Source organism: Rhinatrema bivittatum, chromosome 1, assembly GCF_901001135.1.
Source record: "Rhinatrema bivittatum chromosome 1, aRhiBiv1.1, whole genome shotgun sequence".
Classification (NCBI taxonomy): domain Eukaryota; kingdom Metazoa; phylum Chordata; class Amphibia; order Gymnophiona; family Rhinatrematidae; genus Rhinatrema; species Rhinatrema bivittatum.
Genome location: NC_042615.1, coordinates 346,531,517 through 346,551,467, shown reverse-complemented (window position 1 = coordinate 346,551,467; position 19,951 = coordinate 346,531,517). Strand labels below are relative to the sequence as shown.

General features: G+C 44.0%; 1 protein-coding gene across 1 annotated transcript in view; it reads right to left on the bottom strand.

Moving 5' to 3' along the window:
- Positions 1–19,951, bottom strand: part of WDFY3 (WD repeat and FYVE domain containing 3) — a 616,621-nt gene that overhangs the window by 4,888 nt on the left and 591,782 nt on the right. The window contains 4 exon segments of the mRNA XM_029599364.1: positions 825–1,022; positions 2,662–2,773; positions 5,384–5,695; positions 12,925–13,021. Of these exon segments, the coding sequence (XP_029455224.1) occupies positions 825–1,022; positions 2,662–2,773; positions 5,384–5,695; positions 12,925–13,021 (719 nt within the window).

Here is a 19,951-nt window from a genome sequence, read left to right as displayed (position 1 = left end):
TTGACTCAAGCTCCGAAATATCTTTGGCTAACGCTGTAGTCGTGTTGGTCCTCATGTTAATGCTGCTTAAAATACTAACTTGTTTTAAAGGACGGGGTGGGGGAAGGTGGAAAAGAGGTACTTTTGAAAAACGTTTTTCTCCTCGATGGTATCTGCTCCCCCCTCCCCCTTGGCATGCCTGGGTAGTTCGGTGCATTCTCAGTGCTGCTCGTTGGCTTCGATGCATTCGATGCATTCGGTGCATTCGATGCATTCGGTGCATTCTCAGTGCTGCTCGTTGGCTTCGATGCATTCGGTGCATTCGATGCATTCGGTGCATTCTCAGTGCTGCTCGTTGGCTTCGATGCATTCGATGCATTCGATGCATTCGGTGCATTCGATGCATTCGGTGCATTCTCAGTGCTGCTCGTTGGCTTCGATGCATTCGGTGCATTCTCAGTGCTGCTCGTTGGCTTCGATGCATTCGATGCATTCGATGCATTCGGTGCATTCTCAGTGCTGCTCGTTGGCTGGCCACTAGGGGGTGCTACAGGAGCAGCAGGTGTCTTCCCTCCCTCCCCAAGTGTGAGCAGACTGCCTCCTTGGCATACTCAGGCCTGACTGGCCTTGACAGGTAAGGGATCCAAATGCAGTACACGAGGGTCGGAGCCACAGGACCAGCCCCAATATCATCCTTTTCTGTTTCTACCCTCTGAGTTACTGCACAGTAATGGAGTTAGAAACCCTCCCAGCACAGGCTGAGCATGGCATTTGACTAAACTGAATCCCACTGGGCTAGTTGGGTCTTTCCTAAGGGGTGGGCGGGTTCACGAATGTCATCTTACTTTTGGCAGAAGAGCTGCCCACAATTCCGGCAGTGGTGACGCCTCTCGGTGAGGGAGAAGCGGACTGCGCATCCCGAGCAACAGTCTCCTCCCTCGTCCTTCACCCAGTGGTCAGCAGCAGAGCGGCCGGGCTGGTCGCTGACAGACCAGCTGAACACCCTCCCTCGGCTGTCCCCTACCAGGATCCGGCTGTGATCTCTGCAAAGAATTGAAAAAAAAAAAAACAACCCAGAATGAAAGAGGTTGGAAGCTCAGCCACAGGAAAGCCATGCATTAGACATAACCCACACACACATGCACAATCTGACAGCAAACATGATGGAAAATCATTTGGTGAACTTGTGTCTGAAAAACTAGATTCAAAGACAACACAGATTTTAAAATCCTGACCCTGAAAATCAACAGCACAGACTGAGAAACTTCAGATCCTAACTACTGCCATGCTCCAGCAGCTGCAGAGGTTTTCTTACCATTTTGGGATGAAACATGTCCTGGCTGCATCCAGGCTTTTTAAGGGAGGTGCATTTCCCCAGAGACAGAGGAATTTTAGGAGTTGGAAAACCCCAACGTTCCAATCTGCCAGATCTGTGAGCGCTCGTCTGGCATTTGCATTTTGTTCACACTGAGGACATGGACCCCCCTCCAAAAGGTTTTGGGTAAAATATAGCCTGGGACAGGTGTCACTGCTAAGTACTGTATGCCAATTCAAATCTCAATCCAGTCACTACTGAACAAGTGACAGAAAGGAGACATCACTTTAAATCAACTTTAACACCGTCCAGGCAAATCCTTTTTTCTAAGCATCTCAGAAACATATCATAGGCGTACACCTTGGAAAGTAAGACACAAGTGCAGTAAACGGCACATGTGTATACCCTGTTCTCATGGCAGGATGTCTCCGGCAAGATCTTCTAAAGGCTCAGGCTCAAATTAGAGAGAACTGCTCCTCTCTGAAATATTTAATGCCAGTGCATAGTGAACGTTCTCTTCAGTGCACTGTGAGCAAGATTCATTGTGTATTAAATGACACCAAGAGCTAATGTTTGACGACACTGGAATGTGTCCTGATGTCTAAGAAGCCACCCATGCCTTTTTGTCATTATATAGTATTCAGGGATGGATGCTGTTATTTTAGGGCTACCAGAAGGTGACGTTATTAACAATTGAATCCCAAGGCTCACATCTCCAAAACAAGTACAGCATGGGCAGCAACAGAATAAGCTTTGCCCCCGCTGTCCTACCAGGATGCCTCAACCCTACTCTGGATGGGGGGCGCCAGTGTGCACATGAAGCAGTTCAGTGCCCGTGACTGTGCAATCTCTGGCCTTTCCGCTGGGACTGACCATGAGTGCTGAAACTGTGATGTGGTCACATCCTCCAAAAACCAAACTGAGACCATCGGCTCATTTCCCACAGATCACAAATGACTTGCAACAGCTACTGACCCTTAAGCTGACTCTGAACCAGAAACCTAGGAGGGTAAAGCCTCTATTCTCACATTCCAGACTCCCCAAACTACTCTTATACTGGTTATAGTAGCGCAGATGGCCAAGTCATTTTTTAAAAAATCATTAACACAGCAAGAGATTCCGGGTAGGAAATATTCTCTTTGTGTGCTTTTGACATTCAAAGGATGAGATAAAACAGAAGCGCTGTCTAGGCCATGCTCCACTCATTGGATAGTAAAGTCAGGGTTCACGATGTGACATACTGTTACATTTCAGAGTGCCTCATTTGCTAAGAAACAGTCATTCTACTGGCCGCTCAGCTGTATTCTGATTTATAGCAGCAGGTGACCTGGCCTGCTGATAGTAACTAGGAGCTGGCTGCTGCTCACTTTGAGATGCCCAGTGAGGTGATCTCGGCAGGATGTGCGTTGTCCTTCCGATCAAATGCTGTGTGCATAGTTAGCTTGCTTCTGAACACCAGCTGGCGCTCCCACCTGTATCCTGAAAACCAAAAGGATGGAGGCGACGTGAGACAAGTGTCCATTCTCTCTCTCCAACACAGAAGTTAAATGGTTATTTCCAAGATCATTCACAGCGCTCAGTACATTTCATTCTTCAAGCACACTGTTGGGAATATGGAGCCTGTCCGTTCAGTGATGGGCTGCCAGCATGCCCTACACTCAGCGAAGCCTGTGCACTAAGCCCTAAACGCAGGGCAAAATGTTTGCTAAACAGCCCTTATACAGGCAATTTAAATTTTAACCCCCCCATGCTAAAAATGTAAATAGCGTGCTAATAACATCATTAGTGCACTATGGATTAAGGGCTCATTAGCAGAAAATACATTCAACAGACACTTTTAGCATGTAAAATTGAATTCTTGTCCAGAGCATGTTAGTCATTTATAAATGGGAGAGGCAGTGAGGAACTTGAGAGAAAAATATGCTTGCTTGAAAGAAAAAGTGTTAAAAGTCATGGATTTGAGGTGCAAAGTTCCATTATCATTTAAAAGGGGCAAGACCTGGAAACTGTCAAACAAGAAAGAAATCTAGGAGTAACCATCTCAGGTGACCTGAAGATAGCCAGGTGATGCAATAAATCAGCAGGGAAAGCTAACAGCATGCCTGGGTGCATAGAGAAAGTTATCAGCAGGAAAAAGGAGGTAGTTTTGCCTCTGTATAGGTCACTGAGATCCCACCTTGAGTACCATAGTAAGTTCTGGAAGCCGCACCTTCATAAGGACATTGAAAAAAATGGAGCTGGCGCAAAAAGGGGCTACTAAAATAGCAAAGGACCTGCAACATAAGCCCTACAGAGACATTCAAAAGGAGGCACTCGCTGAAGGAATGCAGGGAGAGGGGGAGACATGACAGAAACTTTTAAATATTTGAGAGGCTCCAATAAACTACGGAAAAGTGAAAAATTTCCGGAGAAAAGGAAATTGAAGGATAAGGGGGTCATGAAAGCGGAAGGTTCAGAGGGAAGCCATGGGAAAGTGCTACTTTATTGAGAGGCTGGTATAAGATACCTGGAATAACCTACCAGCACAGGTAATGGCAAGCAACACCATGAGAGGATTTAAACCTGCTTAGGGCATATACAGAGCGCAGAGGTAATGGGGGAAGAGGTAGAAGACACGAGGAACAGGCCTGAGTCTTTCCTCAGTCATAGGAGGGTCAGAGAGGGGAGAGTGCAAGCCGACGGGCAGAGAATGGCAGCATGGCTGCATCCGGCTTCCAAGAAGGATCAGTCTCCGTTATAAGCCTAACATCGAGCACAGGGGCGGCCAGATGTTTCAGACATCAGCCTCATTAGTTTTGATGGCTGGGTGGATTATTCCAAAAGGTGGTGGTGAGAGGGGGGCCTGGGTGTTGGATTAAATATGGGTTTTGTAAGAACCAACGAGGAAGATGACAGGGCTTGGAATGGCCAACCTGCCCTGCACTGTAACAGAATGTAAGCATGCTTTGGTCAAGACAGGGAGGGCAGTGGTAGGAACAGGGGTTGAGAGGTTGAATAAAATAAAAATGGGGAAGGAGCTAGGTTGGTTTAAGTATGGGAGAAACAGACAAGAAGAAAAATGGCCCATCTGGATGGGCCAGTTGGTGGTCATCTGCCATCATCGACTCTGTCTGAAAGGAAACTGAAGTTTGGAAAATTTGGGACAGAATTTTCATTTGTGACCATGTCTCTTGCTATCATGTCACATGCCCTGGATCAGTCCTCTGCTGTATACTCTTATTTTTTTTTATTTTTTTTTTTTTACCAGGGTCCAAAACAGTTGTTTTTCCCCACTAGGGTCAGGTGGCAGGGTATTAACCTAGCCATAGTGTACGGATTCTCAGCCTCAGCCAAAAGGACCTTCCTCAGCACATGACGCAGAGCTTACATATCATCTTGGCCACCCAGGTAGAGAGGCCATTTTTCATGCTTTACCAATATCCACAGGCACACAGTGGCTTCATTATGATAAGCACTACAGCTGGATTTTGATTTGCCAAGTACCAGAACAGCAAGAGTAATTTACGGAAGCTGCCAACGATTGCTCGTTCCCCTTATAAGAAAAATCAAAATAGTAAGCGAAAGAGGAATCTTCATGATTTTGCATTTCCCTGGGGCTGCGCCTTTCCTGGCTGCTCGTGTACCAGCAGGGCCCCCCGCCCCCTCCTTGTCCAGGGTATCTATGATATTTATGTAACCCCCACTCCCCCCCCCCCATCCCAATGTCCCCGACTGATAGGAGTCCCAGTGCTACTGGTAGGCCATAAGACCAGCCCAAAGGCCATTGACAAAGAAATCTGTCTGCGGTAAAGATACCTTTACAAAGAGTTTATGGAAGACAGCTTTACGGAAGTCATCTTAAATGCAGATGAAATACGGAGGTTAAACAGTAACTTTACCTTACCTTTAGAGAACATTCAGAAACTGGAGGAAATTCAGATCTCTCTACCAACGTATGTTCCCCATTTTTATCCATCTATCTACAATTTGTATCTGCAGGTACAACGTTTTTAGGGCATTTTCAAATGTACCTTTACAAAGAGGGTCATAGCAGGTCATAGGAGGCAGGGAAAGCTGCCAAGCAAAGAGAAAGGAAAACAAATCCCTCACCTGGTTTCAGTTTGCTGTAGAGCCGAACCTCTGGCTGGGTAACTTGTGCATGGTGGTGCCCCTTCATTTGCCCCTCAGAGTAGTTCACAAAGATGAAGCCCTCTTTCTCATCCAAGCTGAGCTGATCTGACCAGCGCCGCGAGTCATCCGAGCCACTGTCTGCTGACCACGCCCCCGCCCTGCCCGATGCCATTCTGGGCCTGTGACTTGTACTGCTGGGCTGGCTTTGGCTCTCTCTGGGTTTGCTGTCCTGGCTCATGCTCGGGTCTTCGGCTTCAGAGTCGCTGCTGTCCTCATCCTGGGCTTCTTGCCCTGTATTAGGCAAAGGGAAGAGATGCAAAATCAGCAATGACAGAAGTGGTTTCTTCAGTTAGAAGCAATCGTTAACATGACAATCAGCAAGCCGGGGCGGCCCAGTGGCAGTGCTGTGCAGTTTCCTCCTTAACTGGAACTGAGGCTGGGACCCAGCAGCACGAGCCTTCTTTGCCACTACCAGGGGATTCTGACTCCCATTTTCCATCCTAAGGCTCAGTCGCTGCATCAGCAGGAGGCCGTGCACCAGAGCTCCTCCCGATAGCCCTGCAGTCATGGGCCCTCTGACCAGTCACTAGGGGTCACCATTGTGGAATGATGACCAAGAGGCCCTCCCCTCCCCCCCAGGGGCTGTAAACACTGCAGCATCCCACCCCCACAGACTGGGGGAATTGAAGGCCCGGCCCCATAACTGAATGCAGCACTGCCACTGAGCTGGCTCTAACAAAATGAAAATAACTCGACAGTTAATATCTAACCTAATTCAATTTAAGGGTAATAAGTGTATCCTGTTATTTAGTTCTTTTTTAACCTTCACGCGGCAATATTCAAGCACCTGTGGACCTGCAGGCTCGTTTTCGAAGGGAAAGGCCCTATGGAGTTTCCTTTAGAAAATCCACTGGTGAGCGCCTTGAAGTCTCCAAGTGAAAGCACCGTGCACACTTTCCTTCCTCTGACTTAACCCTGCTCCCGTTATCCAATGGGTAAAGCAAAGTTGCTAACCTGTGACAGGTGTTGTCTATAGAAAGCAGGACAAATCAGCCACACAAGTGGGTGATGTAATCAGATGGCGCCGAGACAGAAAAGCTCCTCAGAGTTCAGAAAAACCGAGAAGGCTTTTCACAGTAAGCATGGACCTTCTCACACCGTTGCCGCCGCTGCCACACAAGTCTCCTCAGTCTTTATTGCAAGCTAATCTTAAAATCTAAGAGGAGGAGGTATGGTAGGCAATTTTGCTTTTTTTCCATGGACTAGCGGGACATAAATCAGCCACACAAGTGGGAACTCCCAAGCTGAGGGTTGCATGTGAGTATTTTTCATGTTTCTACATCAAGAGTGGAGCAAGCAACCCACATTGCATTCGAGGACGGAGGGAGAATTGAAGGAATTCAATAAGCTCTTCAGAACTCTTTGGTCTTGATGTGAGGTATTTTCTAGGCAGTAATGAGCAGCGAAATTATGGAGAGAAGAGCAGGTGACAGCCTTGCAGATATCTTCTATGGAAGCTGCAGTAGCTCCGATTTGATGGGTTTCCATTTTACTTTGAAATCCAGTCCTGCTACAACAAGAGATGGAATCAGAAATCCTAAGTGGTAAGAGTCTTTTTTTGTGACTGAACCATCCTGTTTGGGTTGAAGGAGATGAATATCTGTGAAGAATTTCTGTAAGACCTTGTTTTCTCCAAACAGAACAATTAAGCTCTTCTGCAGTCCAATGTACGAAGACCCTGTTTGCCCTATGGGCGTGTGGCCTAGGAAAAAATGTTGGCAATACAGTGGATTGATTTAAGTAGAAATGAAAGGCCACTTTTGGTAGAAATTTAGGATGGGTTTTCGAAACTATTTTGTTGTAGAAAATTTGGGTATATGAAGAGCATGTGAACTACAGTTTGCAACTCATTCTCTGGGCAGAAGTAACTGCTAACAAGAATAAAAACTTTCCAAGTAAGGAATTTAGATCTGCTGTCCCAAAGATCTGAATGGTGCTTTCATTCATTCATTCATTCAGATCCCTAGCAGCAGCAAAAGGATTTTTCACTGAAGGTTTAAGAAGGGTTAGGCTTTTCATGAATCTGACAACTGTAGATTGATGGAAGATAGGAAGTTCTGAATTTTCATGGTTTGCTGCTGTAGCACTGAGATGAATTCTGACTGAGAAAGGATTAAGAGTAATGAAGTAAAAGGGGAACAGGACGCTTACAAGCTGATGCAATATAGTGCGCATTCAGCCAAGCGCATGGCTTTACACGTTTGGATGCGGGTTTTGGACGCACATCCAAAATCCCTCATGCAATAAGGGGACTGGCGCATCCAAAACGTGTGCCAAACCAGTGCGTAGCTAATAGCGCTCATCACATTTAAATTCATGTTGATGAGCGCTATTAGCTATTACCCCTGATGCAAAAAAAAAAAAAAAAGTGTGCTCAATACGCACATTTTTTACTCTCAAAAATTAACACCTATCCCAGGAGCAGGTGTTAGTTCTTGAGGAGCCCCAAAAGTAAACAAAAAAGTAGAAAATACTGCTTTTCTGTACTTCCTCCGACTTAATATTGCCACAATATTAAATTGGAGGAAATGAAAAAAGGAGAACCGGCAAAAAAAAAAAGAAAGTCGCCAGCAGTTAGGAAAGTTAGGAAAATGGACGCTCAATGAACGAGCATCCGTTTTCCTAACCCGTAGCTGTGCACAGGTTAGGAAAACAGATGCTTGTAAAATTAAGTGTCTGTTTTCCTAACCCGCTGACAGCCACCTCTCCTGGGTGCCTGATGCCGAGGAAGAGCTAGGATGCACAGTTTTCCCCAATCGTCTCCTTTTTACCGCAGCAGCCCATTTAAATATTAAATCGGTTGCCCAGGAGAGGTGGATTGGTGTGCGTGAAAAGAGCGGGCGCTCAATCATAAGCGCCCATTTAACGCGCGCAGATATTGCATCGGCCTGTTTAAGGGTCCTGACTGAAGCTTGAACACCAAACGTTTTTCATTTGAAGTCGTAAGACCTTATGGTAGAATAACCTTGCTTACTTCAGAAGGCAACGACACAGAAGAAATTAATTGGCTCAACAAACATGCAGTCAAATTCAAAGACTGAAGGTTGGTATGAAGGAGATTTCAGTTGCATTTCATAATCAGGGATGGGAATATTCTCAATTATTATTATTGGATGTTGAATAGCTAGGCGTTAAAGTCAAAGAAAGGAAATATTACATGGCCAAAAAAGGGCTATCAAAATGATAAGACCCTTTTCTTAATTTCTGAATTGTTTTGGCTATAAGTGGAATTGGGGAGACACCCTTGATTCCATGCGATTGAAAAGATATTCATTACTACACTGTCTTGCTGGTCTCCTGGAGCATTAGAGTAAGCTGTATTTTATAACTGTCTATCTCCCTAGGAACCAAAATCAGATAGAGGACACAATAACTACAACTGGTCACCGGACAAATAGTAACACAGGAACTCTTTCAACTTTGGGGCACTCCACGAATAAATCTCTTTGTGACACCATGGCCCAAAGTTGAAAGAGTTCCTGTGTTACGTTAATTGTCCGGTGATATTTTCTATGGTTTAAGTTATTGTATTAGTGTGTCCACTATCTGATTTTGGTTCCTAGGGAAATAGACAGCTATAAGATACATCTTTTGGAAAATTGCCCATTTCCAAATCTTGCAGGTCTCCTGACAAAGATTGAAAGAGCCTATTCCTCCTTATTTGTTGATACAGAATATAGCTATTTGGTTATCTGTTTCTATCAACACCACTTTGCTCTTTAACCAGGGATAGAATACCTTTAGAGCTTTGGAGATTGCTCTCAGCTCTAGATGATTTATGTGAAGTAACCTTCCATGTGGAGACCAAGTTCCTTGAGAACAGATAAGCTCCCCATTCCTAGTTGGAGGAATCTGTAGTTATCGTAATTTGAAACAGAGGCTGGTGAAATAACTGACCTCTCAACAGATTTGCAGGGTATGTGCTGGATATCTTCACTTTCAGGTAGCTTTTAAAAGCATTGCTCACACAAAAACGGCCCCATACACATGTATGTAGGCTGCACGAGAGCAATGTGAATTTTAAGAAGTCGGGCAGTACGCGCGTACATACCTGTGCACGCGTCAAGAATAAGGAGGTAGAAAAGGGGCGGGGCATGGGCATTCCAGGGTTGGCCAAGACTTACACGAGTAGCCCCGAATTTTGCAAAGGCTGAACATGGCAACACATGCCATGTTACCTGTGTAACTTTACTACTGGTCCCGATAAGGCACAAGTCTGCAGATTTTGAGCTGGGGGGGAGGGAGAGTGAAAGAGAGAGAGAGAGAGAGAGAGAACGAGCTAGCCTCTGTTAGAGAGAGGGTGTTACATTGGTCTGCCGCCGCCCCCCCCCCCCAAAAAAAAAAACCCCACCCTGAGTTGAAAGTGCTGAAATGCTTTAGCCTTTTCCCCTCCTCCCAATGAGAGGCTGTTTTAATCTAATAAGGAAGCTTTTCTGATATTTTAGTCAAAGGCTAGGATTAGATTTAGGTTGTATTTGTTGCAGAAGTTTGAATTCTGCTCTGTCCCTAGCATGTGGTCTTCTTTGCTGCTGTTGCTGTGGTGGGCCAGGCTGCTGAAGAGAGGACGTTTGATACTTTCTTCTTGAATAGCAGTGCTGTCTCCTGTAGTCATGAGGCTGACTTTTCTTGTTTGTAGATGTCTGTTCAGTTGTAGCTGCTGACAGGGTAAGGAGTTTGGAGCAATGATAGTTTATAAGATCACTGTTTCTTTTCCTTTCTCTCTAAAGAGATTATGCTCTATGTATGAAGCATGAGTTCGTTTTCTGATGAACATCTTCATGAAAACCTGAAGCCATGCTAGCCTTCTGGCTCCAATAACTACTGCAGATGTCCTGGAAGCAGTATCGTAAGTATCATAAACTGATGGAATTAGATGCTTCCCACATTCCTCTGCTTTTTGTAGTATATGAGTGAAACAATCCACAGAGACTGAAGAAGGAAGGTGACATGTCGTGCAGCTTCTATAAGGAATTATACATACATAGTTGATGAGCAGCTAACCTAGATGTTAGCATAGCTGATTGAAAAATATTTTCCCCCACATTTCCCAATAATTTAGCATCTTTTCCAAGAGGGGTGCAAGAATGTATCTTAGAATGCTTCATGAGGCAGTTACACCTTTACTGATGAGGACAAGATTGAACCCCAATTTGAGATCAAACGTCCTTGTTCCTGGAAGCGTAGACAAGGGCATTTGCCTCATTCGTGAATGGATTTCCCCTAGTACTCTGTGAACCATACATAAAACTTTTTCCATTTGAAGTTGTAAGATCTTCTGGTAGAATTATTCTTGACAAAAGAATAAGCTTGCTTATCTCAGTAGGCAATTACACAAAAGACACTAAGGAGTAGATTTTAAAACCCCTGCGCGCCGGTGCGCCTATTTTGCATAGGCCGCCGGTGCGCACAATGCCCCGGGACGCACGTAAGTCCCGGGGCTTCATAAAAGGGGCGGGAGGGGGTGTGTCCGGGGCATGTCTGGGGGCATGGCGACGGTTCGGGGGCGGGCCGGGAGGGCGGTCCCGAGTCCCCCGGCACTGCGGCTTGTGCCGGGGGATGCCGGGGCGGCGCACGCAAGTTACGCCTGCTTCAAGCAGGCGTAACTTGCCCAACAAAGGTGGGTAGGTAGGGCTGGGGGGATGGGGTAGAAAGGGGAAGGGAGGGGAAGGTGGGGGGACGCGAAAGGAAAGTTCCCTCCAAGGCCGCTCCGATTTCGGAGCGCCCTCGGAGGGAACGGAGGCAGGTTGCGCGGCTCGGCGCGCGCAGGCTGCCGATTTTGCGCAGCCTTGCACGCGCCAACCCTGGATTTTATAAGATACGCGCGGCTACGCCGGTGGCACGAACAAAAGTATGCACACGCGTATGTTTTGAAAATCTACCTCTAATTGACTCAACATACATGCAGTCAGATTCAAAGACTGAAGGTTAGGATGAAGGAGATTCCTGTTGCACTTCATAATCAAGGATGGGAATATTCTCAGTTAGATGTTGAATAGCTAGGCGTTAAAGCCATAGAAAGCAAATATGACATGGCCAAAAAGGGGCCATGTCATATTTGCTCTTTTCTCTTCTTAATTTCTGAATTATTTTGGCTATAAGTGGAATTGAGGAGGTAACACATAGAAACACCCTTGATTCCATGGGATTGAAAAGATATTCAAGCTACTATTTGCTTTGAAGATTGAATGCATTTTAATAGACCAAATATATCTCCTCTAAGTTCTGACTCTTCCTGTAAAGTGAATGGAATTGCTTTAGCCATTTTTTGGACAAAGGCAGGATATGACACATTCTCAGATAGGCATGTATGTCTGGGAAGTTGTGGAGTGGTGTCCAAAGGAAGACCAATCGACTCATCACCATCAAAATGGAATGACAGAATTGAATGATGAATGACGAGTCAAATAATACTTTAAGACGGTCTTCTGAGATTATTCTATCCTTCAAGAAAAATGAACCATGAAACTTAGACTGACTCCATTTCTATCATTTCTTTTCTGTAATGATATATTGGAGAGTCGACTGAGTTTCTACATTAGGGACCATAGACTCTAAAGTGAAAGACATTTCTTCCAGTTGAAAAGGGGGAAGCGAATAATCTGGTATATTAGTAAAACAGTTTTTGTTGAATTCCAATCACATTTTCTTCACAAAAGGATGATATTACTTTATGGGAGAAGGAATAGCAGTGGAAGAACAAGATGCCTAGCATTTTAGATAGACGGGCTACAAATTCATAAATAAATAATAAATAAAATCTGATTCCGGAACTAGGACTGAATTCAGAATGCACTGCCTTTTTACGCGAGCAGGGCTTTTAAAATCCGCCCCACTATGAACAGTCTCCTCGGTCTTTCTGAACCCTGAGAAGGCTTTTCCGTCTCAGCTTCATTGAATGGCTTTACTCTAAAGTGACCAATTTATGTCCTGGTGGACCACGGAGAAAAGTATATGAATTGGACAGTTTCAAATGACACTTTTACACAGCTAAAAACCTCAGAAAACTGTCCAGTCCATTGTATAAAAATGTACAACCCAAATGAAGCAACACTTTCACAACACAGCTGCATCCTCCGATCATGACAATTTATACCATAAAGAAAACAATGCTATCATTACAAGTCATTCAGAGAGTTCTTGTACTCAGGAGTTGCCTGCTCAAAGTTTCCATCCCAGATTGTTTAGTACCTATCGACTTCCGAGCTGAACTGACCCTTCCTTGAAGTCCTGCTGGGAATTCCTAATCACCTTAGTGTGATGCATTACAGCACAGCCCCTGACTGTTAGGAATGCAACATGCTACTGTATTACATTTTTGAGTGAGCTATTGAGTTTGTGAATGACCATATTTCACTGTTTCAAACATACACTCGCATAAGCAGATCTTCCTTCCTGCAAGTCATTCCTCACCCAGATCCCAGAGCAAGCTGAATAAAAACAAATATCCTAAAACTACATACCGATCTGAGTCTCCGCACATTCCTCTTGCATCTCCATGGTGTCTACAGGCTCAGGGGCTGGAGTTTCTGGGACTTGTAAGAACTCCATTCGCCAAAACTGCATTGAAAAAGTGTACATATTTTGCAATCAATATACACATCTACAACAGAGAAAGATTACAAAAAAAAATGCTCAGTCTTGAACCAGTGACATTGCACAAGGCATCTCCCCTCTGTCTGCTATTCCTAACCAGGGTTTATCATTCAACTTTTCTCCCTACCGCCCTCCATTTCCACTTCAGCTTGTTTGTTTTCCCCTCCCAGCTTGAACAGCAGCAGTGGCAAAACATCTATAGGAGAGGGAACAGCAGCACAGAGCAGAGGAAGATTGGCAGCAGTGCATTTAAGCCTGAAGTTATATGTCTAAAGTTGGTGATCAATGCTCACTAGACAAGTTTGGTGTTGAAAATCCCTCCATTTAGAAGCTTAAGATTCTAGATGTAAAAATAAATAAATAAATAAAGTAAATTGTCAAACTGTTAGGACACTTATGCATTAAAGAGCTCTCCTAAAAGGATTTTTGCAGCCATGGCCTTTAATTAGCATGCTTTGTGTGTCATTTATTTACTTTTAGCTCATGCCTTTTTATTGATAGCTCAAGGTAATTATATTCAGGGAAAGCAGGTATTTCCATGCCCCCGGATGGCTTAAAATTTAGATTCGTACCTGAGACAATGGAGGGTGAAGCGACTTGCCCAAGCTCATAATGGCTTCCCTGGGTCTCAGCCCACCCTCTAACCACTAGGCTATTCCTCCACTCCAAATATTTAGCAGTCTCCCTTATTTTAAGCAGCCTCACATAAATATAGTTATACAATTCAAGGGAAAATCATTTTTCTCCAATCCAAAATCTAAACTGTATTTCAACCACCACAAACCCATATTAATAAACTGCAAATCATCACTCTACAAAATAATGGAGTGTTTCATATTAATTCATCATTTTAAAAATACTTTTAAAAAGTAGAATATGCAGAAAGGGCAAAGGTAAAATACCTGTGGTAAAGAAAATGATAAAGGACAGCCACCTTGAGAAACATAAACATTCAGCTGGTGTCACCAGAAAATAACACAGCCCAGAGCTCCTGTGGCCTTAAGAGGGTCGAGAATACCTGACACCAGACTAAACATGCTAACCCCACAGAATGATATATTTATTGTACAGTTTACACCTATGTATAAATTATTAGAAGAACAAACCGGCTTGGAAACAACTGTCAGATTTTAACACTTATTTTGTCACTGGATCAGATGGTTGTAACTCTGACTAAAATGGCCACAGCATAGTATGTTGGAATTAATAAGACAGTCGAGAGATTCATATAAATCTTCGGCAACCTACGCAGGAAAATACAATTTTTGTTTTTTAAATCTAAAGAAGGTATAACTTGTTAACTTGTGCTTGAAAATAAGCTATAGAAATGATCCTGGCTAAAAACCCCTTGTGGAAGTAGACAGAAAGGGGCCGATGCAATACAGTGCGCTCAGCCCAGCGCACTGCATAACCCGCAGTTGGACGTGGGTTACATAGGTCCCTTATGCGCCTCCACAACGCATGTCCAACATGGAGAAAAACTAATAGGCTATTAGCTATTCATTCCCAATGCACAAATAAAATGTGCGTCTAAGATGCACATTTTTGCGATCAGAAATTAACACCTGCCCGGAGCAGGCGTTAACTGCTGAGCGCTCCTAAAACTAGTACAGAAAAGCAGAAAAAAACGGCTTTTTTGTACAGCCTCCTACTTAATATCATTGCGACATTAAGTAGGAAGAAAAATCTTTCATAAACTAATTAAAAAAAATAAAAGCGCCAGCAGTTGGGTGCAGGAAACGGATTCTCAGCTGACAAGCGACCGTTTCCTGAACCCCTAGCTGTGCGCCGTTTAGGAGACGGCCGACATTCTTGGGCTCCCGTTATCAACACGACCCCTAATTTAAATATTGCATGGACTGCCCAGAAGGGGTACCTGGGGGCGCATTAGGAAAGCGGGCGCTGACTGTTCAGCACCTGCTTTCTGCACACAAATATTGTATCGGCCCCAAAGTGGGTGAAATACTGTTTTACTCTAAGAAATGGCCTTTTACAGAGTAGCCCATCCGACCATTTGCTCTTTATCTGCTGTCATTTCCTATATTATTCTGTTACTATGACATGCAGTAAACTAATGCGCATATGTCCTGTTTGTGCTTAGGTTTATCCACAATGAGAAGAAAACGCTCCTGGGGCGAGCAGGAGAGGGGCCTGGACTTATACACTTACTTTTGGATTTTAAAAAGTAGTCGTGTAAGTTTTCAAGGGAAATTTATGCAGATCATTTAGCAGCTTTAACTTGTGCAGGTAGATTTGGTGGGATAATTTCAGGCGGAAATTTGCTCCTATACCAAACTTGAAAACTGATGTAGATTAAGGAAGGTTACCACAAGCTACTTACACTTAGATGTCTTAAGCCTTTCCTTTCACAGGATGATTTCAGAACAGTCCTGCAACTACTCATATTTGCCAACCTTGACTACTGCAATGCCCTACTACTTGGCCTACCACTCGTAACCGTATGTCTGCTCCAAATACTACAGAACACAGCCGCTAGAATCCTATCAGGAACAAAAAAACCATGAGCACATTACTCCGATTCTCATATCACTACACTGGCTCCCCATAAAATACCGAATAGACTACACAGTACTAACAATCCTGCATAAACTAATCATGGGACAACAAACCAACTGACTAAGCAAAACCATCAAACTCCACACTCCAAAACGGGACTTACATTCAACGAATAAAGACCTCGTCAAAATCCCTCACGCCAGAACCACACAACTAAACACAACCCACAAGAGAGCCATATCCATTGCCAGCCTCACACTATGAAACTCACTCCCAATTGAATTAAGAACTCAACCCAACATAAAAACCTTTAAAAAAGAGTTGAAAACCTGGCTTTTCACCAAGGCCTACTCAAACTCACTCAATCAACTGAACTGCCAGACACCTACACAACTCGACATCAAGAAACAACTTTCAATCCCAGAATAAACAACAAACCTACTACCAATCAAAGCGTTATGTCATTAATTTCAACCAACCACAAATGTATAACCATATTTTAATTATATCTTAAACCGAGGAAACCTGTTTTACTACCCTACCCATATAACTGATCCCAGTTATAGATCTCCCCTTCTTCCCTACCATGTACCCCCCCCCCCCGCTGTGTATTAGAACTTATTGTATTAACTAACACACAAATACCGAAGCTGTAAACCAACATGATAGCAATATGTTGTGATGATGTTTATCTAACACATTTCCCGATCACTGTAAACCATTCTGATGGCGAAACCGAATGACGGTATACAAAACACGATAAATAAAAAATAAAAATAAAAATAAAAATGTAACTTACGTGCAATACTACAAAATTACCCCATGTTGGCAATTTTCAAAACTGTATAGGCAAGTAAAAAGTCCTTGGATTTTACACCCACTTTCCTCTTTGAAAATTGCCCAAGGAAAAAGCACCCACTGAGATTTGCCCCTGCATTTTCCAGGGATATATTTTTTTTCAACCAAAACTATGTGCATTATTGCCTCCCCTGCCCCAGGAATGCCTTCACTACAATGTGAGTAATAGTACATGTGTTGTGGCACAATATGCCCACTTTTATCCACATATGGGTAGACAATTTTCAAAAGCCCCTTTACTCGAGAAAAGGAAAATTGGTTCTTACCTGCTAATTTTCATTCCTGTAATACCGCAGATCATTCCAGACTAGTGGGTTTATACCTCCCTACTAGCAGATGGAGGCAGAGAACAAACCCTTGAGGCACTGTTATATAACCGAGAGTGGCACCTGCAGTCCCTCAGTATTAACCTGTACCCAAGCCAAACGAAACATCACCTCCATAGGGCGAACTAGCAACTAGGGTTGGAATACCCTAGTAGAGGCTTCTAGGAAAAGTAAAAAGTCATGGGATAGGTGGCGATGTCCTTTCATGCACTGCAAACTGGCTAAAAGACAGGAAACAGAGAGTAGGATTAAATGGGCAATTTTCTCAGTGGAAGGGAGTGGACAGTGGAGTGCCTCAGGGATCTGTATTGGGACCCTTACTTTTCAATATATTTATAAATGATCTGGAAAGAAATACGAGTGAGATAATCAAATTTGCAGATGACACAAAAATGTTCAGAGTAGTTAAATCACAAGCAGATTGTGATAAATTGCAGAAGACCTTGTGAGACTGGAAAATTGGGCATCCAAATGGCAGATGAAATTTAATGTGGATAAGTGCAAGGTGATGCATATAGGGAAAAATAACCCATGCTATAATTACACAATGTTGGGTTCCATATTAGGTGCTACAACCCAAGAAAGAGATCTAGGTGTCATAGTGGATAACACATTGAAATCGTCGGTTCAGTGTGCTGCGGCAGTCAAAAAAGCAAACAGAATGTTGGGAATTATTAGAAAGGGAATGGTGAATAAAACGGAAAATGTCATAATGCCTCTGTATCGCTCCATGGTGAGACCGCATCTTGAATACTGTGTACAATTCTGGTCGCCGCATCTCAAAAAAGATATAATTGCGATGGAGAAGGTACAGAGAAGGGCTACCAAAATGATAAGGGGAATGGAACAACTCCCCTATGAGGAAAGACTAAAGAGGTTAGGACTTTTCAGCTTGGAGAAGAGACGACTGAGGGGGGATATGATAGAGGTGTTTAAAATCATGAGAGGTCTAGAACGGGTAGATGTGAATCGGTTATTTACTCTTTCGGATGGTAGAAAGACTAGGGGGCACTCCATGAAGTTAGCATGTAGCACATTTAAAACTAATCGGAGAAAGTTCTTTTTTACTCAACATACAATTAAACTCTGGAATTTGTTGCCAGAGGATGTGGTTAGTGCAGTTAGTATAGCTGTGTTTAAAAAAGGATTGGATAAGTTCTTGGAGGAGAAGTCCATTACCTGCTATTAAGTTCACTTAGAGAATAGCCACTGCCATTAGCAATGGTAACATGGAATAGACTTAGATTTTGGGTACTTGCCAGGTTCTTATGGCCTGGATTGGCCACTGTTGGAAACAGGATGCTGGGCTTGATGGACCCTTGGTCTGACCCAGTATGGCATTTTCTTATGTTCTTATGTTCTTACCCCAAACTGAACCACGACAAACCACAACCATAACTCCTGCCAACTGTGGAACTCAACCAGATTAAAAATGCATTTAGAAATCCAGTCAGGAGTCAGTCTTTCGGCAGCCATACCGGGGTGAGCCTCTGGAATGATCTACAGTATTAGAGGAATGAAAATTAGCAGGTAAGAAACAATTTTCCTTTCCTGGACATACCCAGATCATTCCAGACTAGTAGGATGTAACAAAGATCCCCTACACTGGGCGGGAACCCAAAAGTCCCACTTGAAGAACACTTTCCCTGAAATTAGCCGAATCTGTGGCATGCACATCCAGGTGATAATGCCTGGTAAAAGTATGGAGCGAGGACCAGACGGCTGCCCTACAAATCTCCCGGGGAGAAAGCAACTGAAATTCCACCCAAACGGTCGCTTGCTCCCATGTGGAATGCGCTTTAAGGCCAGTCGGGACAGAGCAGCCCTTGCAAAAATATAGGCTGAAGAAATTGTCTTTTAACCAGCAGGCCACGGTAGCCTTTGATGCCCTTTCCTCTTTCTTCGCTCTACTGAACAAGACTCAGGTAGGTGGACCAGATCCCACAGGCCTTTCAGGCTGCTTCCCGCAGTTTTCTGCCATCCTGGCAGAAATTCAATCTCCCCGAAAAGCAGACGCGCTGCTGCGGAGCAAAGATTGGAGCATGGGAGAAAGGATGAGATGGGCAGGCAGAGTTCGCGAAAAGCGGGTCTACAGCGCTGGCATCCAGAGTCCCCCATTGGGAGAAGGCTCCTGTACCTGCCCACACTGCTCCCACTTCCTTACTGGCCCCCAACAGCTCCGAAGGCCAGCTGCCCCCAGAACAGGCCGCCAGGCCGATTATCCCGGTCTGGAAACTCTCCACAGCTTCTGCAGAAGCAAATGCAGGCTTTTTTTTTTTTTTTAAATTAGCTTTACCCACAAAGAGAAAGAAGCAAAAATCCCTAGCGGGGATACTTCCCTGTAGAGTCCAATGGCGGGCAGGAAGGGGCGCCGAGAGTGAGCCAATCCCCTGGCTATCAGGGGCCCTGGAAACAGCAGGCTGAAAAAGTCAGGGGTATCCAACCCCATGTTCGCCCGGCTCAACCCGAGGGATGGCCCGGCAATCAGAACCTGACACCTCAATGAGCTACAACCCTTCACAAACTTCCAGGTTAGACAGGATTGCAGGTTTGCACCTCTACCATCTGCTGGAGACAGAGAAATACTGAGGGACTACAGGTTGCACTCTCGGTTATATAGCAGTGCCTCAAGTGTTTTTTCTCTGCCTCCATCTGCTGGTAAGGAGGTATAAACCCACTAGTCTGGAATGATCTGGGTATGTCCAGGAAATAGCCATTTACACAGGTAAATCACTTTTGAAAATTCCCCTCATAGTCAGCTACCATAAACATTTAAGTTCGTCTTAACAAGCGCTCTTGAAAACCCTGTCCCATCTGGCCGTAAAACCAATGGCAACAAAGCATAGTATATTCCAATGTTATGCCCCAGCGCTATGGGATTTAAGGCTGTTAAGAGTTAAACGATCTAAAATTCCGAAAAAGAGTTTGTTTTAATGACATATCATGCTTAGCGATAACTGAATGTTCCATAAAAAAGGGAAATGTAATTTACCAATAGTTGCCTATTTATAAAAAAGAAAAAGGTCATTATTACACCATGAATTATGTTCAGTTGGGTTGTAATCTGCCTTCAGGTTTGTGCTATTTAAAGGCAGAAAATGAAAAAGAAAAAAAACAGTAATAAAATATTAAATTCTTGCCCTCTGGACCACCATTTAAACATCTGTCAATGTCTAAGATATTCTGATGTACA